The 25,613-nt window shown below is 33.2% G+C and overlaps 2 protein-coding genes across 10 annotated transcripts in view; both read left to right on the top strand.

Annotated features, from left to right (window-relative positions):
* The window catches only part of LOC123674247 (collagen alpha-1(XV) chain), a 457,507-nt gene that overhangs the window by 312,774 nt on the left and 119,120 nt on the right, over positions 1-25,613 (top strand). For 2 of the 7 annotated variants that reach the window (XM_045609182.1, XM_045609186.1), the window contains exons 5-7: positions 2,027-2,098; positions 7,594-7,641; positions 16,520-16,726. In XM_045609182.1, coding sequence (XP_045465138.1) covers positions 2,027-2,098; positions 7,594-7,641; positions 16,520-16,726 — 327 coding nt within the window. The remainder of the gene's footprint in view (positions 1-2,026; positions 2,099-7,593; positions 7,642-16,519; positions 16,727-25,613) is intronic. The other 5 variants (XM_045609184.1, XM_045609187.1, XM_045609183.1 and 2 more) reach the window with 5 other exon arrangements.
* On the top strand, positions 23,405-24,768 carry LOC123674251. 3 transcript variants are annotated; one of them, XR_006746622.1, is made up of 3 exons: positions 23,405-24,040; positions 24,096-24,220; positions 24,412-24,768. XR_006746622.1 is itself a non-coding variant. In XM_045609193.1 (2 exons), the coding sequence occupies exons 1-2, from the start codon at positions 23,426-23,428 to the stop codon at positions 24,421-24,423; spliced, it is 807 nt and encodes a 268-aa protein (XP_045465149.1). In that variant the 5' UTR covers positions 23,405-23,425; the 3' UTR covers positions 24,424-24,768. The 3 variants fall into 3 exon arrangements, 2 of the variants coding, with proteins under 2 accessions (XP_045465149.1, XP_045465150.1); XM_045609193.1 differs by having other exon boundaries at positions 23,405-24,220; XM_045609194.1 differs by having other exon boundaries at positions 24,096-24,768.

Below are 25,613 nucleotides of genomic sequence, written 5' to 3' on the forward strand. Positions count from 1 at the left end.
GATCTTCTGTCCGGATGACATTGTAAAAGTAATGGGAAAGATGATAAATATAATACCTACGGAGAAATCTAGTTCACCGTGAATTTATCGCTTGTCCACTGATTTCAGCGTCGCGTCAAATAACGCCTTCCAAGAAGAGGAAAAATGCGATAGAATTGGATAAGTTGGGAAGGTAGTGTTTTTTCATTTTGAAGTTCAACTCTGCAAATGAACATCAATCTCCCATTTACACCTGCTTCAAACTTTGAGCCGATAAGCTCATGCGTACTTATACTGCGACGTTTAGCATATCCCTATTATTATTCCTTTCAGTCTTTTCATAACTCTATCAAAGATGCTGAACTGAATTCAGAAGACATCTGTGAAAATCAATATTGGCAATTTTCCCGCATACATAAAAAAGGCGATGAGTGATGAATATTAAAAATTGACTGAATTATTTTTGGAGAACAATTCGCAATTCATGATAAGAATGGTTATATCATTATTTTCATCGCTAAGTGAGCTCGAAAGTTCAATACTATAATGCCGCACCTTCGAATGACTCGTTGATAGAAATCAATTTTGAATATTGATAAAAGTATCGCTATTGCTCAGTATGCCGATAAGAAAAAGCACATAATAAGGGAAGAATGTACATTATGACAATAAAAAAGTTTACATTCAATAAGAAGTTACACAACACAAGCCTTGCTTAGGTGGCTCGTCCAAATATTGAACTTTGTTTGAATATTACTCTCCTGAATAAATTGATTTGATATATTGAGGTAAATAATTTCAAATACCTCGACATGAAGTGATCATTTCAAATTAACATTTACTGATTTTTGAGACATAGAGTGAAACATTTTGCTAGAGTATACCTACTATGAACTGAATATTCATGATCATTTCTTATTACAAAATTCTGTAAAAAACTAATCCCAGTAATCGATATTTTTTTGTTCGTTTATGCAACAACTTGAGAACTGAAAACATAAATAGAGTTGTATAAAGTCTGAAGAAATCTGAAAATTTCGATCATAATCACCATAGAGGAAAAGCTTTCCAGCAACAATCTCATTCATTCAATGCAAAACAGGTAATTCTTCATTAAAATAAAATCAATAGTGAATGGAAACAATTCAACAATTCATGTAAATTTCACAGGACTGACATGATGAAAATATGCATAAAATTGCGGAGTGAAAAAAAGAAAAAGCTAATATTTACATACCCATTGGATCGTCAGAAATTAAATATCACTAATTCACTAATTGAGGATGTCAAAATCATCATCGAAATGTTGGAAGCCAATGAAAATTCCGCACCATGCATAGTGCCAAATCTACAGAAACCTATTTACATGTCATATGGATGCCAAATATTTTATTTGTACAGCAAGTTTTCATTCCTGTCGTTTTAGTTAGTGTCGAAGAACTTCACACTTTACGAACTACTGACAATATTGACATATTTGGTCATGGACCTCTCTTCTTTATTGATCAGAAGCCATTTTACAATTCTGAAGAATTAATCAATTCAAGAATCGAATGATTTGTACTGGCAACTATAATAATGATAAAAATATTTATGTACCGCTTTATTGATTGATCACTAAAATAAAAAAATAGGTACTACGTAACATAAATGAATGTCGCATAATTAACTGACCTGAGCTACGTATAGGATCTCATTGAAGAAAATCATCAATATTCTTGTTGATCTAATGAAAAATCTTCAAAAATCAAAACCAGAATTCTCTAATATTCCAAAAAAAAACATTCTTGTGAACAATTCGTGATATTGTTCCAAAAAAGCAGACCAAATAAATTTTGAGGAACTATGCCCAACTGATATATATCTTAATTGTTTTGTTATTTTTTCATGAACATTTTTTTCAGAAGTCTATATATAGTAAGATTGAATTGATATTATGTATTGCTAGACGGAATTCAAATTTCTGAAACGTTCTTCAGAAACTGGCAGGTGACAAAAGGAGGAAATAATGAATCCATTAAAACTTATTATATTTGAATTTTTTAAGGGCGCTTTGGATCAACTGAAGATATTGGTCGACCCAAATATGGCTTCAGAGCAGTGTAAGACATACTTCAAGGTAGGTTGAATTTAATTGTAGGTGAAATGGCGTTGCTGGGGGATGCATTTCTCATTTTATAATCTAGCTTTCATTCCGGAGCAAAGTTTGAGTATCCCCAAGGCATTATTAGTTTATAAGAGAATAATGTCTTTCCGATACATTGACATGGATAAATTTTCCATGTGATACTTTAATCTTGCATGGTTCATTTACAATGTGCATTTTCCAGAAACTGATAGTGCTATCATATTTCAATTTTTTACACTCAAGTTACTTTAGTTCAAAGCAGTGAAGATGTTTTCAGGAACAGTAACTGATTCAATTGATGAGAATTTAGTGGTTTTTCTCTTTCAATAAGTTATAAATATTTGAATTGTGGGTACATAGTATGCTAAACGAATATTTTTTTACATAATCCCTACATATTCTCTTGCAGTCTTGCATACATCAAATACTACGGCGTCACTTTTTGAAATCATTCAGTTGAATCCACATTCAAGGAAACTCTTCTGAATTTTCAATGTAATACAAAAAGAGGCTGTGTCTATTCGAACATTAATGAAATTAAGAAATACAGGAATCCCCCATGTAATTTGAAACACCAATCAGAGCGAAATACGTAATTTTTAAGTGTATCTAATAGACATCAGTATTTAACCATAGTGATCTGTAGTATTATATTTTATTGATTTTTTTTTGGATTCCTCTCTTAAGGAAGAAATTGGTATCGTCTGGTAGATATGAAATAGAAAAAATTGGGCGCATTCAGCAGAAAGATCGGTAGCGTAAGTAGTAGCTCCGCTACTGATAGTTATCAGTTTGGTAACGTTAGTATTCTCTGCTGGACGGGTGCTCCTTTTCTTGACAGAAATAGGTTCTGTGGGTCCTTAATGAAGGTTACGTTGTGTGTGACGACAATTTCCTGTTATAATATCGATTATATTTCCAAATTTGCTTTCGGTATTGTTAATATTTTCTTCTTCATTATATGGGAAATATATTCAGAGTACCATTTCAGAATGTTAATAAACGTATGTGGGATCCAAATTCCTAACACCTGACTGAATGATACGCTACTGACTTTACGAAACGAGAACTACACGATCGACCCTAAAAGGTTGGACCATGCAGATTTATCGATAGAGGGAGACGTAAGGGGAAGAGGTACTTGAGACTTAAGGACTGAAGTACGATACATACGATCGAGGGTGGAATTCGAGGGGAGAGAATAGACGGACATAGTTAGTATTCCACGTAAGAGATTAGACGGAAAAGGTTGAAGAATTCGACCTGATAGACGCATATGATTCGACGTAAAATATAGTAGACGCAGCGAGTTAAATAATTCGATAATTAGACTATTAACAATTAGACGGAACAAAATAGCTTCGATAGTTCGATAGACGAAAGTTCGGTGGCTGTACATTCAATTGAAGTTGAATTGTACATTGTGTAAATAAACAATAGTTAAGTTCCGGCGGCCTTTTTATATAAACCCCTAGACAACGATATAAAAACCCTACACGTATATGTTTCAGATTCTATTATTGCTATACTTGAAATTCAAATTTCGTCCCAAAATCATTGTCACTAGTGTCAATTACTCAACATGTTTCCAAAACGTACCATAAAATAAATTCGCTACCAAAGATGGCGACCACTCCGTAGCATACGCTCCGTAGCAGAAACTGATAGGATGCATTCAGCAGAAAATTCATAGAATATTGACAACTGTTCCACAACTGTTGAGTCTGCTGAAGGCGCCCAATGTCTCTCATCAAAACATAACTTTCAGAAGGACCCACAAAACATCTTGTTTCTTTCAAACACCAGGACACTGTCAAAAAAAAGGGCAACGCGTCAAGCAGATAATGATCACGTTACCAAACTGATACCTATCAATAGCGAAGCTACTTACGTTACCGATATTTCTGCTGGAAGCGCCCTTTTATAAATCCTAAGCAAATGCTGAAAGAAGTTTTATTCAAAAAATTATAGAACATAAGAATCATTCAACAAAAAGTGTTTGTTTCGTGGAAGGAATAATTGAGAGTATCGCTTCGCAGATTTAATATTCTTTTCCATCGAACAAGTATTCAATTATCAGAGAAAATATTTCTCCGATATATGTTTCCTTGTACCCTTATTTCTGGATACAACCAGAATCTTCCATTCTTCGAAAAGAGGAATCCGGATCATTTTGAGATTCCATTGGAAATAAATCAATTTTTGTTCTCATTATGTAGAACATCGAAGGAGTCGGGAGAAAAATGAGAATCTCAAATAAACCTAATGAACATGAAATTCAATTTTGCATTCTCCGCCAGAAAATTCACAGATCGAGCCAATTGTTTGCATTCGTCGAATCAAAATTGTACGCGGCTTTTTATCCTGAACAACAGACTGGAACAATAATGCAATAGCTGGATTGACAATAGCGAAAGGATCATCAATGAAAAACACAAAAAAAATATTAAAAATTCATAATATATTTTTGCGAGTAGGTAGTCAGTTCAAGATACTAATTAAATTTCATCAGAATGAAAGAAAATGAATTCCAATAGTAGTGTTTCCATGGGAGAAAGGTGAAGTTCATATTTATAGAAATGCGTCCTTTATTTAACCTTTGATCGGCTTTGGGCCATGAAGATTATTGAGCTTTACGGATTCTTATTGAATACTGGAAAATAATTGCATGATAGGGGGATACAACTCCCCTTTTTTCCATAAATAGAACAGCAATGAACAGAATCAACATTTTTCAGATAAAGTAATTATTTTTTTAAATACACCTGAACCTGCGTAAGACCTCTCAGAATCTTAGTTTTCACGAGTTAGATAATACTCTCTAATGTAGGGCTGTATCCCCTCTCACTGTTGATTATTCATCTCAAAATGACGAAAACGCAAATCATTTTCTCCTTTGCTCATTAAAAATATAATTTGAAAAGAGAATGTTTTCTCGACTAAAATAAATTCCACAAATGTTGAAATATCTGTTAATTTTTCATCACCTCTCTGACTTATTATGATTGGATGTAAATTCATTCATACAGGGTCTTTATAAATGTTGGTTACATCGTAGTGGTTCATGAAATATTTTAAATTCACTTATTATTTCTCAACAGAGAGCCCACAAAATTTATATAAGAATTAGCAATACACAATTTATGATTGTTTATTTCGAAATGTTGTCGTTTGATATAGCAGCCACTAAGATTGAAAGGCAGTAAATTACATTTCAGGAGCCACTACGATGTGACAATATATACGCTACAATATACACCCAATTGCAGGAACGTTCATTGAAATTCAATGCCGCATTAAAATGCAATGCCGCATTTTAATCATCCATTAAACGGCGCAGGTAGCCAATAGGCTCCTCTTACTCGAGGATTGCAATTTTAATGATTGCATAAATTTTAATGGACGTTCTGCAACTGGGTGATAATCAAATATATCAATAACTCAAATATTCATATACAGGGTGAGTCTTTGACTTGTACATATATTTTAACCGAAGGTTCCTGAGGTCAAAAGAAATACTTTTTTCATTTACCATTTTTTCCGATTCGGCCCTGTTAAGAAGATATAGCCATTTTAAATTTTCAAAATGAGCTAATTCACCCCTGAAAACCGGAACACTGAAGTTTTCTCAAGCATAAGATATACCTTTTGAACCTTGGAAATAAGCTACTAAATTAGAAAAACCATCATAAACTCACGTTTAACATTCCATTTGTTGAACAAAGTAGTGTTTATAATAAAATAAATGAGTTATTCCAAATTCGTTGACGCTAAAGATTAAATATTCTTCTCTTGATTTCTATTTCATTTTCGATAATTATAACGAAGCTCGCTACCACCCATATTAGCTCTGATACTCATAATTCATATCCATTCATTCATTATATTTCATTTATATGATATCGTTTTGTTTACAAGAATTGCCATTTAACCTTAAAATCTCAAATAAATAATATTGATCTGTGAAAGTTCTAACACAGACTATAGTAACCTGTGGTTTTAAGTTTGACTTTCAAATTTCGAGTGATGCCAAATATAAACACAGCAGTTCGGTTCGAATAATCTATGTTCTAACCTAAAATTTTCATTTACAGTTTACACTGTTATTGTTATAAGATATTTGTTATGAAATGAAGCATTTGATTTGTTCCAACTATCTCATAAAAATATTGAAATGCATCAATATTTTTGAAGCCATCAGTATGAAAATATGGAAATATGTAAAATATTCTGGCTCTGTAATCAATGGAAAATGTTAGACTCCACTTGTAATCAAATTTGTTCTTAATGTGTACCTACATTATAGCCAACTTTACTACTTAATTCATCTTGATTTTGGCATTGAAAATAAATGAGAAGTATTCAATTTAAATATCCACAATAGAATATCCAGTTTCTTTCAACTCACCTAATTTGTTTTCACATTAAAACAATTATGGCCCTTTTGGAAGTATGTCAATCATATGCTCTTAGGATGAATTTATGGAATAGCAAAAGATTAAAAGTATTCAATCTCAATCACATGAAAATTTGTCTAGTATGTACCTAGTCCTAGTGGTATGTTTCGATGTGAGTTTGAATGAGCCGAAGAAGAATACAGTATTGTTCGATAGCAGCAGTCTTTAGTGGGATATTGATTGTTGTCATTATAATGGGACTATTTTGTGAAAACTTTTTTAAACATGGGCTTTATGAATAATCTGGACTTTTCAAAAAGAATGTTGATTTTAGTGAAGTATCTTCTTATTATCAGAGCTGTGCCAAAGCTCAGTAATTTGTTATCAAATCGAGGAGTTGAGGTGAGCTTATTCAAATAACTTCATTTTCAAACTAAGTTGGCTAGTACTTCAATTCTAAAATCTGAGACATGACATCATAGTAAATATTCATTTCTGTGGTTTTTTTTTCCACAACAGAACAGAGTTGCATTCAGCCAAAGTACCCAATTTTTTGAATTTCACAGATAATTTTTTTTTTTAAGATCAAGTTATTCGAAAACGGCGCTTTGTACGAGAAAACATGAAGAATACTTTTAATCTTCAAATTAGCCAAATATTCTTCAATGAACGTTCAAATTACTCTTAAGAGTTGGTTTCTTCGAATTTCTGGTATTTTTATGGGAATGTTCATAATAAAGAAACAGAAGAATGTGTATGGAATCTTGTGTTCGGATAAGATGTATCACATAAAAAAAGCTATATTTCAAAAATCATTTCCTTCGATAGAACCATTTACGAGATATAGCTGAAAATCACATTTTTTTATCGATTTTCAACAGCCTGTATCTTTTTAACCGGGCCGAATCAGAAAAAATGGTAAAGGAAAAAAGTGTTTCTTTTGACCTCAGGAATCTTGGGTTAAAATATATGTATAAGTCAAAGACTCACCCTGTATAACAATAAGTTGAATACAAATAATTCTCTTTTTTTTGTTTGCTCTACTAAATAATTTTACTGAATGAATATTTTGTATTTTCTTCTCATCAGGGTTTTCAGTCAGAAGAAGAGTCGAATGATGACAATGAAATTCCAGTTGTAAGTTATCCTTCGAAAACGCAAATAATAAATAACGCTTTTAACACAAGGAGATGAACTGCATGTTATTAATAAAAATTGAATTTTAACATAAAACTAACACAAATATTTTCTCACTTTGGCACAAGAATTCAAACGTAGTTTTTCTATCAATGAAGTCATAATTAGCTCCGATAAATGAAACGAATAGTCTCTTTCAAAATCAATATCATCGATAATAATAGTATGTTCCATTAGTTGTCATCGTTGTTGAGTCATGCGATCATGTCACTTTATTATTGAAGTGTAATCCTTTATCATTCAATATTTAAGTTCAATCCGCAGTAATTTCCATATCGAATGAAATAAACGGTGAATGGGTAATTACTCTTTGTTTTTTGATTCTATATGGATCAAAACGCTTAGAATAGTAAATCAGCCGAATTATTATCATGAACAACAGCCTTAAATGGTGATCAGTATTTTCACGAATTCATCAGAAACATGAATATTCAAATCAAGATTTTCATATCTATGGTATCAAGTTTGGATATATTTAGTATACCTATTCGACTAAAGCAAATCTGACAACATCCCGGTTTGTGGTTTAGAAATACAAGGGTGTATCTACACGGGATATATTATATATCATGAATATTTGCAATAACCGCACTAATTGTTATTCGGAATCAAATTTCCCATCATTTGTGAGATAAGTACGTTGTTCAACACAACATAATGGCGTTGTCTTTGCATTCAGCATGAAATTCTAGCCCAGATAACATTCTATATTGTGGTCCGATAAATGTATATCATCGGTAAACCTGTTATCCTTACTTTTGTGTCTGTTGTCTGAAGCGACAAAATTAATGCACGCTTACGGTTGGGGATTATGAACTCTTCTTCAGTTATATACAGGGTGTTTTAGAAGTTAATATTTTTATTTCACATTTATTGGGCATGAAATGAAAAAAAGTTTTTCAAAACGATGGACAATAAAATATGAAGGGGAAATGTGGGATAGTTGTACACGTTTTTAAAATGGACGATTGTTAAGGAGTATATGGAGATTAGATGATTTTATTGATAGTTTATTGATAGCTTAATTCGTTCAGTTATTCCAGTTATTCGTTCAATTTTTTTGAGTGACAAAGAATCTAAACAGGACATATAAATAATGATAGATGTCTAAGCTGTGTTTAAGACGCCGCCAGTTGTAGAATAGTTCCACATATAAATAAATTCGAAAATATTTGGATTTAATCAACACTCTTCGGGATTAACTAATTGGTATAGAAAAAAAAATTAAAAAATATTCTGCGAAAAAAAATTTGATTTCCTCTAGGGAAAATAATTTTTGTAATGAACTCAAACAGCTACATTACTTCTTCGAATTTTTCCTTTTTTTCCATCATTCTCAACTGTTACACATTTACTGTTTTTTTCTTCTCATGCCTTAAGCTACGGTTTCTTCGGTCAGTCTCCGTCAACCGCCGCGTTTCGATGACTTTATCTAACCAATAGCAACCCGTAGCTGGATGGAGCTATGAGATTGATAGAATTACGCGACGTTCGACGGAGACTGTCCGAAGAAAGCGTACCTTAGTTTAAAACGTTGACATTGATTGCAATAATCCCCGTACAGTGCATCCCATTTTGGGTGAGACTGCCAGGTTTCTCGCTTGTTATTTAAGATAGAGCCTTGCGGTTTTCACGTTCCTGTCCTACTTTTTCGTGAAACTCAAGTTGGTCTTATCAGATTTTGCATAACTGTTTCCGTTCAAGAGATACAGGGTGATTTTGGAAATTGATACTTTTCGGACCCCTCCTTTATCTCCGAAGTTATTAGAAATAATGCTGAGGTAAAAACTACGTCTGAATCAGAATTTTGCGTAGAATCCAGTGGCGTACTCAATTTTTTTTTTCGGGGTATGGTTTTGAAGATTCAACACAAACCTATATTTTTTTCAATGGAACACCCTATATATCATTACCTTGTTGAATTCGTTATTTTTTTCCCTTCAAAATGATATATGATACTATATAGGTAGGATGGTCAGAAATGTTAAAAAAACACTAAAACATCAAATAATGATGATTTTTTGTTAATGAGCAATGGATTTTCCATATGAAAAAAAAGGATTAATTGGATAATTTTCATTTGTGATTTTTATTTATAGTAGAGTAAGCAAACAAATATAATACAGTCATCACTAATATGAAAAACAAAACGTAGGTACCTACCTAATAGCAACAAATAAATAATAAAAAAATTCATAAATATTGCATGATATCTTACAGATTGAACTGTTCAAATTACTGTCCATTTTCCCTAATACATATAATATATTACAGTAAAAGACATAACAGTCTCGAAGAACTTCGTGTATCAACAGAGGCAGTTTTCCAGGATTTACAAAACCGCCCTTTTATAATATTAAATGCACTCAGGCGTATTGAAAAGTTTTGTCAATTATGTATTAGAGGAAAATGGACAGTAATTTGAACAGTTCAAGCTGTAAGATATTATGCAATATTTATGAATTTTTGTATTATTTATTTGTTCTTATTAGGTAGGTACCTACGTTTTGTTTTTCATGTTAGTGATGAGTGTATTATCTTTGTGAGCTTACTCTACTATTTATAAAAATCACAAATTAAAATTATCCAATTGAACCGTTTTTCATATGGGAAATCCATTGCTCATTAACAAAAAATCATCATTATTTGATGTTTTAGTGTTTTTTTAACCTTTCTGACCATCCTACCTATATAGTATCATATATCATTTTGAAGGGAAAAAAATAACGAATTCAACGAGGTAATGATATATAGGGTGTTCCATTGAAAAAAATATAGGTTTGTGTTGAATCTTCAAAACCATACCCCGAAAAAAAAAATTGAGTACGCCACTGGATTCAACGCAAAATTCTGATTCAGATGTAGTTTTTACCTCAGCATTATTTCTAATAACTTCGGAGATAAAGGAGGGGTCCGAAAAGTATCAATTTCCAAAATCACCCTGTATCTCTTGAACGGAAACAGTTATGCAAAATCTGATAAGACCAACTTGAGTTTCACGAAAAAGTAGGACAGGAACGTGAAAACCGCAAGGCTCTATCTCAAATAACAAGCGAGAAACCTGGCAGTCTCACCCAAAATGGGATGCACTGTACATTCTGCAGGTTTCATGCAACTATTTCTTACACATAGGGCATTGAATTCAATCTACCTCTGAAGTTATCTTCTTAAAATCCTAGAAACATTTCACATTCATATGTACCTTGATCAGAAGAATCTGACTAATAAAAAAGAGATTCATCTGTAGTTTGAATTTAGGAATCGATAGTTTCTTTTAGTCTCAATTTCTTTGCTCTAGTTTTGTGGCTTTCCTCTAAAGAATCATCAGAAGCACAAGTCAAACTTCCATTTTTCTCTCAGAAGATTCTCTAATCCTCTTCTTCGCCAATGTTGTGAGTTATTTGCTACTTTTGTCAGGAGAAACTTCACCTTTATTTTTTGTATTATATATCGTCGGCTAAAAGTGTAAATCTGCTATGTCCATAATGAACAATTTCACTGGAGACCAACAAAACCGTACAGTACAGTGTTATAATAATAATAATAAGAGAGTTTATTCATGAAAATACATTCAATGGAGTTTATTCGTTTATTGAATGTATTTTCATGAATAAACTCTCTTATTATTATTATTATAACACTACTGTACGGTTTTGTTGGTCTCCTGTAAAATTGTTCATTATGGACATAGCAGATTTACACTCTTAGCCGACGATATGTCTTATGGAAATCTTTTCTCACAAAATCTGAGGCATATATCCTTCATTATAGGGATAAAACTGAACGCTTGAAAAGATAATCAATCTGATGTACACTGCGTCCGTAAAGTATGGAACAAATTCATTTTTAGCTAAACAGACCTTATAAAGAAATAATCCTGAAACACGTCGATTTTTTATTTCAATTCACCGTATTTTGAAATAATAATCTGATATACTTCCGACTAATGACGTCACCGTCATTTTTTTTTTAGAAATCCCCATTTTGTCTCAATTTTCCGATTACTCTAGCTGAGCTGATTCCAAAAATGTATCACATGTTGATTCCAATTGGTACAGGGTGGACAAAAATACAATAGTTTCGTGTGTGCTCATAAAGTAACGCGTAACATTCTTTATTTAATTAACAATATTATCAAAAATATTTATTGTCCAGCGGCAATTCGTTTGAATGTGACATCCTGTAGTTTATTACATTTTTAGACTAATAAAAATTACTTGTTGCCAAACATGTTTGGTACTATTACGATATTCCAGCGGGCCTCTGATAGACTGGCGGATTGACTTTATAATTTTCTTTCGGTGGATGCCAGGAATTCGGTTTCTGCGCCGATATTCAAGAAAAGAGTGAAGCTCTTTCTGATGGACCAACCTGTGCACAGAATATCTGACCTTTTCAAATTCGGTTAACTCTCTGTTAATACATCTTCGTTTGTCTTGTTAGAACTTGCCTTTACAATACGCTTGAAAAAATGGTAAAAAAGGGAAAAAAATATATATTTTTTTTTGTTCAGTTGTGTGTCGCATATTTTGGCTTTGTTATTTTGCACTGTTCATTAATATTGAGAAAAAAATCTAATTTGGTTGTTCACCCCACGGACAGGCTTAGCCTTTGTGGAAATTTTGTTTGTTTGTAGATTGTATAATTTTTCTGCAAATAAATTTATTATTATTATTAATGTGGTCTAGCAGACAGAATATGAAAGAAATTATTTCTCATCAATAAAAAAAAACATAGTCGACTGGTTTTTTGTGAAATGTCATTATTATTATTTTAAAATACGGTAAATTGAAATAAAAATCGACGTGTTCCAGGATTATTTCTTAAAATGGGTTGTTGAGCTAAAAATGAATTTGTTCCATACTTTACGGACACAGTGTATAGTCTAAGAATGCAAGTCGTTGAATGGTTATAGAAAATAAGTCAGATAATAATAGACACTGCAAGTATCGAAGTCCGTCTCATAAGGCATCTATCCTCATACAGCATCATCACACATTTTGCCAAATCGTATAATGTCCAGTACCCATTCTGTGTAACTCTATGAATTACTAAGTTCTTTCATATCTTCCGATTCCGATTTTTGGCCTCACCATTTGGCTGATCTAGGTGATGTAGGTATAGAAACCCACACGTTTATTATTATGAGTACCTAGTGGTATATGTGCATTCGGATATTAAATAATGCCAACGGTGCAATTCTCTCTATGCACTGTTTGTTTTGCGCTATATTTTTGTTTCATAACTAGAATATCCACTGCATTTAGCATCAGTATTGTGATCAGAATGGAACGTTTGTTCAAATAATAATTAACTCTAGATAAATCGGAATGATATTCAAAATTATTAACAGTTCCAAGCAATAATTAATATTGTATAGAGGATCATAATGTCATATAATACAAATGAAATAAATTTCGTGTTCCATAAGGGAACCAGGGTCGAGACCACGGTTGAACTTTCGATTTCTAACGGAGGTAAGTACTAACTTTTTGATAATCATTGAACACTCTACTGGGTAATCAAAATGGAACGATTCATTGATAAATTATTCAAACGTTAATAACGGGCTTATTCCAGAAAGTTTCAAGCGAATGGAAAAAAACGTCGATTCATTTATTCCACGTTACCTAAAAATTCTGGAAATAATATGTTCCACAAGAAAAAAACATATGTTAGTACATATATACACTTTTTTGATATACCTTATGTATTTTCAAACAATTTGAGAATGTATTTCTAATCGAGCTTTATGATATTGTATCTAAAGAAAACTCAAAAATTCCAGCGTTCAATCGTAATTTACAGCGTCGCGTAAATGGTGGAACAACCTGTAAACCGTTAAAAATCAGAATAATCCACTACAACAATAATAACATAATAATGTATACCTACCAAAATGTAATATTATTTAGATATTATATACTAACAAGTAACTTAATCTAACAACTAACTTGGTGATGATAATCAGTGGATAGCTCAGAATAAATAATAACATAACTGAGATGTTCCGAAGTACTATTGTGGCTTCTATATCCTAAAAAAATCCAAATCTGACTGACGATTTTTGTAGTGACCAGCATTTTTGGGTTGAAAATTATTTGGTGAAAGTTAAGTGGATTTTTTAATGGTGGTTTGAATGAAATTTCACGATCCTCTCAATGGCGATATGGCAATTGATACATACAGGGTGTCCCGTCAACCGAAGTCAACCCGTGCTGATAGTTTTGGTCATGCCCGACCAGAATAACCAAATTTTATTTTCATGAAAGTGTCTTAGTTTTCGAGATATCGACAGTTTCTTTACACCTACAAGTCATTGTGCCACATCTACAAATGTTGGTGTTTTGTGTTTCTCCTTCCGATCAAAAATTAAAGATCGATCAGCCTACCCAACATGGACCAAATATTTTCCCAGAATAACTATGGTATACTCAAAAAATGGAATGGTTCCCACTTTTTTATTTTTTCAAATTTCGTCATCCAACTTTGATCGTTTCTGTTATAAAATAATTATATCAGAATAGCTCTGCATCTTATGCCAAAAGTTAGCCTTTTAAGTAAAATTTTCGATTAAATATCATTTTCAACTTGACACAATAAGAAAAAAATATATTATCCTTTTAATGAAAAGGAGCTCATTCTTGGATTATCATCTTCAGACTTTTATTCGAAGAATTTATTTTCAATGTGTTAATATTGTTGAATTAAATATGAAAATAATTGCTTTCCACTAGCTTGAATGAAAGCACGACATATTTTCAAAAATGATCACTTCATTACTTTTGCGCATCCGGTGACATTCAGTTTTTCAGCAGCACCTTCAATTATTTCTGTGAGTTCCATTTGAGTATTAATTGTTTTGTTATACACCTCCTCCTTTAGGCAACCCCAGAAGAAAAAATCTGATTGATTCAAATCTGGCGATCTAGGAGACTACGACATGAGTCCAAGGCGCCCAATCCATCTTTGTGGTTTATATTCGTCTAAATAACTTCTAACGGTGACACTTATCTGGATTTTTTTTAGAAAGCCAACTACCTTATCTTCTAGAAGAAATACCTTTAGCTAGACGTGGATTAATGTGGCAGTAAAATACTGACTGTCCGTACACTAAGCATGCCAATAAAGAAATTATTTGGACGAACATTATCCACAATGATGGATTGGACACGTTGGTCCCATTGTGTGGCTTCCTAGGTCGCCAGATTTGAATCCATTAGATTTTTTCTTCTGTGGTTGAATAAAGGAGAAGGCATATTTCAAACCGATTGATATTGAAATGGAACTCTGAAAAAGAATTAATGCTCTATTTGTAGATCTGAATGCGAATAATGAAACGATCATTTTTGAAAAGATGATATGGTTGCATCCAAGCCAGTGGCAAGCAATTCTAACATCGAATTCAACAATATTAACATTTTGACGGTGAATTCTCCGAATAATATTCTAGAAATGATCATCCCAGAATGTGCTCCCTTTTCATTATTATGTTAATATCTTTTTTCCTCATTTTATATATTCTATCGCTAATTTTACTTGAAAGGCTAACTTGGCATAACATACCGAGTGAGTCTGCTATAATTTTTTCATAGCAGAAACAATCAGAGTTGGAAGACAAAATTTTAAAAAATTTAAAAATGAGAACCATTCATTTTTTCTGAATTCCATACGCATCTTGAAAAAATCTATGGTCATGTTGGGTAGGCTAATCCGCCTACAATTTTTGATTAAAAAGAGAATAACAAAATACCAACATTTGTGGCCCTCAGAACAATGACTAAGATGCAGATTTTACGATTTTCCTAAAACTGTCGATATCTAGAAAACTAAGACACTTTTAACTAAAATCAAATTTGGATATTCTGTTCGGTCATGACCTGAGCTATAAACATACGCCGGGCTGACGTCGTTTTACGGGACAGCCTGTATTATTATTCAGTAAGATTAGATCAGTAAGAGCTGAGGCTTTGCCTTTGTAGCTCAATAGTATATTCTAAAACAAGTTTCAGAATCGGCTCTTATTCCAACACGAATGCGAAATTCGAAAAAGAGCGACGAAGGAGCGAGTTTTCGAACGTAAGAGTGTTGGAATTGCCTTCTGCAACGAGTATTAGACGATATTTACTCTATTTCAGTCTAGTTTTGTGAAATATTTTCGAATTTCTATGAAATATTCAGATCATACATCCTAGTGATATTTCTATTGTATATTGGCAGTTGGTGTGACTGTTACGAAAATTGACAGATTACGGAATTTCAATTTGAATCGTACATGTTGAATTTTAAAATAATTTATAATTACGCATTAAATTCGTGAATTATGTCTGACGAAATTGATTTAACACCAACAGAATTAAAAGAAATTGCGAATAATGTCGCAAATCATTTCACTGAATCCAAATTATATTATATTGACAATAGGTATATGACGTGTATTTGATTTTGATAGGATTGGAAGTCTGAAGTCTGTGTAGACACCACAAAATGAAAAATACAACTGAAAACAATGCGGTAATGAGTTCATTACGATCATCTCAGTACGATACTGAAATAGAGAAAATACAATATAGTATAGTATAGTGCCAATCACTGGAAAAAAAGGTCAGGTATCCCATATCGAATTCGCTTCGTCTGAAATATCATTTACCAAATTATTGGCTGCACGAGGATATGCAGACATCTAAGATGAATCTTAAACTTGTTCAAAATGAAGTGGCCACCCAGTACTTCAAGATATCTCAACCATAACCTACTAATCTCGCCCCCAAGTTCCTTTCACTTATCACCGATCTCATATTCTCGTTTCTTTTTCCAGGTCGAAAGTACCGAATTCGGTTTGCCCTCGGGAAGCGGCGTTTATCCCGAAGGCAGCGGTTACGAAGAATTCCCACCACCACCTCCTCCGCCACCAGATGGTAAGAATTGTAATTATGGCTGTGAGAATTGTTGCAATGAAATTTTGTCTTCCTACAATGCAGCCGGATTAGGATATCGAGGAGAGAAAGGCGACAGGGGCCCAAGGGTAAGTAATGTTTAATTGCTTCACGCAACTCGTCCCTCTTTCACTTCGATTCTCCCCAAAGAACAATGGAGGTCGTTAAAACGCAGTAAAAACTTTCGGTTGGTCTTCTCCAACGTCAATCCGGCCACAGATTAGCGTGATCTTAGTTGAATTGATGACGTATACATGGTGCGCCACATTCATTTCTTATTCCTAAAAAGCGAGAAGATTTTTCATTAATGATTAGTTAATAGTTATAAAGGGTGTCCCGTAAAGACCACGTCAAACCGAGGGAGAATGTAGACCAAAAGATAACCCACCTGCTATGACAAAATTCCCATTATAAAAGTCTTACCTTTCTCGAGATATATTTTTTTTTTTTGAAAATAATGAATTTTTGCCCCTTTCAATAGTTTTGTCCTTACGGTGGGTACAATTTTACATCTTTTTGGTTGATTTTTTCAGTAAAATATTGCTGAAGAATGATTTCAACGTTCACGTTAAAAACATCCTCCGAACATTTTAAAGGGGGGCTATGAGAAATATTTTTATTGGAAATTTTGGTAATGGATTATTTTGTTCATGAAGTTTAGCCCATCGTAGTGGGAAAAAAATGTACCGAGCTACTGCTGCACATTACACCAATAAATTGTCTATTTTATAGTGATTTCAAAGAGGTATCACACAAGTCATTTGTTATTAAAAAAAAAAAGATATGGCTGTTTTTATCCAAATGGTTACGTTTCTTACAAATTCAAGTTTGTCAATTCTGTTAAGAAATCTTCGATGTTGCATTACTTAGTGAACAATGGCAATTGTTTACGTGCGGAAATATTACTCGCATAATCATTCACCTCAACGAAATACAATTTCGCCGACAAATTCTGCGAAAACATCATGCAGATCCAGATTTTTTTAATAAGATCATTTGGAGCGAAGAGTCTCCCTGTACCAAGGATGGGTACATGAAGACCTAAATCCTATGGACTTTTATTATTGGGGCTGCCTCAAAGACAAAGTATACGCAACACCCATACGCGATGAAGCCGAATTGCGGATGCGTTCTCCCAAAAAATCTGGATCTGCATGATGTTTTCGCAAAATTTGCCGGCAAAATTGTATTTCGTTGAGGTGAATGATTTTGCGAGTAATATTTCCGCACGTAAACAATTGCCATTGTTCACTAAGTAATGCAATATCGAAGATTTCTTAACAGAATTGACAAACTTGATTTTGTCAGAAACGTACCCATTTGGATAAAAACAGCCATATCTTTTTTCTTTGAATAACAAATGACTTGTGTGATACCTCTTCGAAATCACTATAAAATAGACAATTTATTGGTGTAATGTGCAGCAGTAGCTCGGTACATTTTTTTCCACTACGATGGGCTAAACTTCATGAACAAAATAATCCACTACCAAAATTTCCAATAGAAATATTTCTCATAGCCCCCCTTTAAAATGTTCGCAGGATGTTTTTAATGTAAACGTTAAAATCATTCTTCAGCAATATTTTACTGAAAAAATTAACCAAAAAGATGTAAAATTGTACCAACCGTAAGGATAAAACTATTGAAAGGGGCAAAAATTCATTATTTTCAAAAAAAATATATATATATTTCGAAAACGGTAAGACTTTTATGATGGGAATTTTGTGATAGCAGGTGGGTTGTCCTTTGATCTACATTCTCCCTCGGTTTGACGTGGTCTTTACGGGACACCCTGTATAACTTTGGATACAGCATTACGTCAAAAATTAGGAAAGTATTAAATTGAATCTGGCTCTTGAAGACCAAGATGTACCTATTTGCTATCAGGAGATCTCCAAGAGTGCAAATGTCCATGCCTTCAAATTTTTTTGGGGATTTTTATTTTCTTCAAATATCTTTAGTCAAATATCGTATTACATACATATAAGAGAAATAATAAAATTGTACACCAATATAAAAACAAATGAGAAAAGCACCAGTGAATTGTTAGTGATATGGATATAATTTTTTCAAGAAGTATTGTTAGAACTTTCGAATAATCATCTCACAACCTACTAGTAGATTTTTCCTTGATCGTGTTTACGTTTGATGTTTACTTCCATAAGAGATTTAAAATAGTGTCTTAATACTAATTGAAAGTCTGAAATTCCTGTTATATTCATTTTCAAATCTGTGGCCCTGAAATTCATTTGTTATAAAATATAATTATTCATATAAACTGCAAGCTTTTTGAAAAGTTCAGAAATAACTTAGGTAATTTTGTAATATTTCTCCTTTCTTCCTAATGGGCACTGGTTCGTTAAGAGACAGTTGGATAACCAACCGTTTTTATCACTGAAAATGTCAAGGGTAATAACGTTTAATGAACGTTACTAAATTTATTGAAGGTATTATCGGCGTTCGAAAAAAAAAAGAGAGTTCTCAGTCTAGGAAGAAAATGTCGTTTTATTGGATTTGTGCCCTCACATTCTATAAGATCCGATTCAAACAATTCTTTTACTTCATATATTTTTTCACTAATAAAACTGCATTTTAACTCTTAGACGATTACACTGGGTAACCGCGCAGTTTCAAACTAATTTCAAGGACATCTTCACACTCTCGGAAGATGAACTAGAAATAATTTCGAAACTGCGCGGTTAGTGTTGTTAGTGAAGTCCCTGTTCTGTAACCTCATATGGACTTAATTTCTGATGGTGTTCATGCTCACATCGAGTACAAGTTACTACTTTTTCTTCGGGTTAGTTGAAAACTTCAAATAGCCTCTGTCGATAGCCTTTTTCAACCTATTCTATTCTTGAAGACCTGCTTGTTAATTCTGGTTTAGGATCGTAGAAATTCGTGTAATTGTTCTCCTAGAAAGTTTAATTTTTGTGTGATAGCATTTTGTTCGACATACGTCTGTTGCTTTATTATACGTTGCCGCTAACGTCTCGCATGCTGTCATATCCACCGTCGACTGTAGATACGCCCTGACGAACCTCATGTTGGGATTCTATATTTCTATTTCTCAAATTTTCCGTTATTCATGGGTTCTTCCCTATCGTGAAGTAGGCAGCATCTGATCGCTTTTTACGATCGACAGAGCAACAGGTTTCAGCTGTAAAGATGGGGGGAGAAGTTATTGCATGGATAATATTCTAACGAGAAGAAGGATATAATTTCAACATGCCAGCATAGAACTATGGAATCGCATCATGTAAAATGTATGCAGAAACGAAAGGCTTCCTCCTAGTCATCCAAGATCAAATGATCACAACGAGAAACTACTTCAAAGATATCATAAAGGATGGAACTATCACCGACTATCAATGCCGAAGTGACAGTATACTTTCCTACGGTGTTAGACTGAAGTATAATTCTTTTTTTTTATTTGAGAACATTTGCAAATTAACTCAATAATTTCTTTCTCTGATATGAGCTTGAAAGAAGATACATACAGATTTGGGAATTATGTTTGGAAAAATAGGATATTCAACGTTATTTCAGAGAACACTGCAACGATCAAAACATCTGCATGATACGATATCTAATAGACTAGTGTTCTCTTTTTATGGCGAAGTGGGGATGCGCTGCGGCTGCGATCTTGATAGTCGAAATACTGAATTAGTCACTCTACAATCGTATGATCCGTTATCAGACCATATCGGTTGAGACCAGAGTAAATTCTCCCTGAATAGAAATGTTTTAATTTTGCGAGCATGCAGTAATTGCGAAATTGATAAACCACCAAAATTGTTCAATAAAAACCCCCTGAAAAAGAAATAAATATGTGTGATGCTGCTGAAATCAGTGCACCTTGTCCGAGTAAACAATTTGCTGAACAAATCGATAGAAGCGATAGTTCTGTTCTGAATATTTTGAAAATGAATGATTGCCGATGATATGAGGTAGGAACAAAACACGAAATTTTTAATGAGGACATAATAAAACGTATGGAAACTATGGAAGAAGGAGAATGAAAAAAATTGATTTCTAATTACATTTTATCAATTATAAGTAATCTTTTCACTGAGGATTAATCGTTTTCCTTGAATCGAAAACATAACTCATGAGTAATAAGGTATTGACCTAGGAAAAAAAGCATTTTAGTATTTCTGTCCACACCCAATATCCTCAAAATCTTAATGTTTGGACAGAAATTAAAATATAGGGCCGTTTCTCATCCTAAATGCGGCAAAGCTTTCACAGAATGAAATTATTCTGGAAGTTCGATAGCTATCAACTAATTTCGATGATGTCTAGTTTCAACAGGATGACCGTCCAAGTTACAAGGCAGAGTAGTCACACAATATATCAGTGTAACTTTTTCAGATCGTGTCATTTCGGCAAATGGAACAATGAAATTCATTTTATTTGGAACCTAGGTTTGGCGAAAATGTGACCATTCCCACTTCGCCATTAAAGAAGAACAATCGTTTGTTTGAAATCGTATCGTGCAGATGTTTCGATTGTAGTACTGTTTTCCTGGACCACGAGTATTCGGCGGAATAACGTTGAATATCCAATCTTTCTTAATGCATTTTTCAAATCTGTATATCCATACTTAACTACAGAATTAAACTTTTCCATAGTCATAATTTCAGATCATATGAGGCAGAAGGTTTTCATTAATAATATTCGAAATTGATATTCAGCTGAATGAATTTTACCCAAAAAAAACCTAAGGATATCCTATAAAATCACCAAAGAAAATATAAACCGTATGCAAGTAATGGAACTTTTATGCCGTCTCATTTCGAATGATTAATTTTTCTTCTACTCCAGACGAGAAGTTTTTGATATCTTCGAATCAATAATACAATTATTAATGCTCTTGTATTTGATCGAATCCATTATTGGATTGTGTATTCAAAAATCCAAATTCTTTGTATATATTCTTGAGAATAGTTGGTAATAAAGTATGTATGTGTCCTCAGTGTAAAGAAAGAACGTTATTGTTTAACTCATTTTAGGAACTATGAATAATATATAGTCTTTTGAACCCGACATTGTTTCATAACCATGTAACGATACATTCTTGTTACCGGATTGGTACAGTTATAATAGCATGAATTGCAAAATTGCTCTCCCGAAACTCGAAAAGGCCCTCTTTGATTCATAAGAGATGTGAGTTATGAGGGTCTCCGAAACATGGCGATGCTAATTTTCAGATTCATACGCCTCCGAGATGATCTAATTAATCATCTGCGGGCTTTTGCTCTCAACTTTTCCTTATCTTGAGATGGGAAATAAAAAGTAGGATAGATTCATTTCACGAGACCACATGATACCGAACATTTTAGAAGATCGTAATGATGGAAACGGAAATGCACAATGGAATAACTGCAGATGTTATATACAGAGTGATTCATTTACCTTCTTTCGAAATTGGATTCATAGACGGTTGTAATCTATGGATGTATTTGTTTGGATTATTGTTAAGCACTTGTTTCACGGGAATAGCGGGATGTATTTTTCCACGAATGTCTATAATTTTAGAATTTTGAGTAGATAGTGACCTCAAACGATTGGTTTTGACTCTATTATGAATAATTCGAAATGAAAATCTTTCTTGAATAGGGACGACAGTTCGAGCATAGAATTTTTTGCGCGTCCATAAAAAAGCATCGATATTCAGAACAAAAAGAAATATAATGGAATATTGGAAAAATAGTAGGTAATCATTTTTTTCTACATTCATGCAAAAAGCAAAACTTTATTGAACTATATTTAGTGGAAAAAGAAGTTCTTTATTGCACTAGTGCAATAAAGTTTTTATAGCACCCATCTGTCATTCTACATCATGACAAACAAATATTTCAGCCTGAAGGAAATAACGATGTACAGTTACCAAGTACTACTACGTTTACAGAAGTAACAATACAAGAAGTGGATTTAAAAAGTACTTCACTACGAAATATTCATATTGAAAATTGCACCAATTGTTCATTCACTTTCAACATTGAGGGTAAAAATGAAGTTTGAGTTAAATTGTTTGTAACGTATTAGTTCTTGTTTCAATGCAAATCGATATTAATAATAAAGTATTCAAGTTGCGCTTTTCAATTTCCTACACCTAGTGCCGCACCTCAATAAATCATTTTCTGCTTTTTGCATGAACGTAGAAAAAATGTTGTATGCAACTCGTGCAAATATTCACTTTTTGCACTTGTTACATAAATAACTATTATGCATTAGGACATCAACGCCAGCGAGCATTTTTTTTTATATCTCAGAAACCACAATAATTTTTTTCTGGATTCAATTCATACAAAATCATTCGTTACATCCTCAAAATGTATTTTCCTGATCATATCGTTTCCCTAGAGATTATTTCAATTCCAGAATGTCGGGTTTAATGCCAGGTGCAAATATTTTTATAAATTTATTTTTCATAAAAAATGTTATCCGCTTGCTATTGTTACCGGCAGAGTAATTAGTATCTGAAAAATAATCACGATGTAGGGATAATTTCTGAAAATTTACCCTCCTATAAATAACCTCACGTCTTCAAAGTTGACATTTTCGATTCCAGCATGCGGCTTCTGGGTTTAATGTCATCTATATTTTCTTTATTGTAGTAAATGCTTTCACGTCATATAAGGATTCAACTATTTTCATATATTATTGATGTGAAGTAAACACTCAAATCTATTTACCACAGAACAAATGAACTTGAAACAAGAAGTTTTCAACGCCAGAAATTTACTCCTGCTTCTTCATTCTCCAAAATTTTCGAACTGGTAATGTGCACAAGATTGTTGGATTTCTTCAAAAAATGTAATCTGTTTTTGGACTCGCAACATGGTTTCCTGAAAGGTAAATCTACAAATACTGCCATCTATCATTTTGTAAATATGATACTCCAGGAATTTGAGAAGAAGAATTTAGCAATTGGTGTGTTTTTAGATCTTAGCAAGGCCTATGATTGTGTGAACCTCGAATATTTACTAATAAAACTTGAAAAATATGGCATAAGAGGAAAAGCATATAAGTGGATTGAATCTTATCTTCTAGACAGAAAACAGCAAGTCATCATTAATGAAAACAAATCCAATATTGCAATTAAAGAAAGAGGTCTAGCGCAGGGCAGTAACGCAGGTCCTATTTTTTTCATCATCTATATTAATGACCTTATTATGGATGGACTGGTGAACTATGTGGATGACACCAACATATTGGTATCTGGAAGGACCCTCCCGGAGGCAGTTGATAAGGCGTATGACAGTTCATCTAGAATCTGTGATTGGTTCAACAGGAATGAGTTGGCACTGAATTCGTCGAAGACAAACATTATGGTATTCAGAACAAAGAACTCCCGAGTTACTCCAACTGGCACCATAAACCTGAATGGCAATGAAGTGAAACCTGTTCATGATATGAGATTTCTTGGAATACATATTGATGAATTTTTAGATTGGAACAGTCATGTGGAAAAAACTGGGCTGAGATTGAGTAGCATTGGATATGGAATCAGAGTGGTATCCAGACATATGGATGAGAGGACATTGAAAATACTGTACCACGCCAACTTTGAATCGGTACTGAGATATGGGATTGTGTTTTGGGGATGCAGCTCCAGCATTCAACTCCTTTTCATTATACAAAAAAGAACCATAAGATCAATCAGGCATATGAAATTTGGAGCCACCTGCAGGGGTGTTTTCAGGGATATGCAGATTATGACTATATATGGGTTGTATATATTTGAGTGTCTGATGTTCTTTTTCAGGCACCAAGTTGAATTCAGCTCTAACTTTGGTCATGGCTATAATACAAGGACGACGAATTTCATTTACCCTTCTCATAGGCTTACAAGTACAGAAAAAGGAACCTACTATATGTGCATAAAACTATATAATAAATTACCATCTACATGCAGATTATCTAGCTTAATAAAATTCAAGAATGCCATAAAGAAACTGCTAATTAAACTGGAACCATATTCACTTAGAGATTTTCTAGATTGTAACAACTTGTCAGAGTTTGTATAGATTGTATATATTGTTGTTGACATCATTTCGCTTCTCTCTCTGTAATTTACTGTGGGGATGATTTGAAATAAAGGAATTTATTATTATTATTATTATTAGTACCAACATCGTTCTCTTCTTTAACTGTGTTTTGATGAAGAGCATCATATATTTCTCCTTATAGATATCGTTGCATTCTTAATTACTAAATTCAGCAAGCTATCAATTCTGATCAGAAGACCTCCCAGAAGCTTAGTTCTATGGGCTCTTTTACTAGGTTTGTTTTGGTAGAGATCCGCACGAGTTTGAAGCCAAACGACGCATGCTCATTTAAATATTGACATTCAAGCAAACAAGACCGTGACAAGTCCACTGTCCAAGCAGCAATTTATGCCGGTCCAAACCTATTCTTAGTATTTAGTGCCAAATAATAATCTGAGAAATACGCAAATATTATTCATAACCTTACATTGATATTTGGCATTTTATGTATTCCATGCTTATAGCTGATTTCATTGATTTTATTCAGAAACGCGATGTTGTTTGTTTGTCTTCCTGTAATTTCAATAATCAATAAATAAGTGAAATGTTCATTCTGTTGTCGAGGTTAATTTTTTTTTCGATCGTTTCCCTCATTTGTTTCAGTCATTTTTATTATTTTCATCATAATATTAAATTCTAGAACACTTAAAACATTTTCATATTTATACGAATTCAAACCAGATGTTTCAAACAAATGTCAAACTTGCTGGCTATCGGAGAAGGAATGCGTTTAATCAAACCAGTCCAAACCAAACCCAAACCACTTTACGAAATCGTTTGAGTACTTACCTCTGCACCAAAAGTTGGTTTCCGACGATCCAAAAAACTGTGACCATCACCATTTCAGGCACAGCTCTATTAATTTTCCACGCAACAGCCAGGGGATTATTGAAAGGTTCCCCATTACCAGAAAATTTCG

Source organism: Harmonia axyridis, chromosome 2 (assembly GCF_914767665.1).
Source record: "Harmonia axyridis chromosome 2, icHarAxyr1.1, whole genome shotgun sequence".
NCBI classification, from domain to species: domain Eukaryota; kingdom Metazoa; phylum Arthropoda; class Insecta; order Coleoptera; family Coccinellidae; genus Harmonia; species Harmonia axyridis.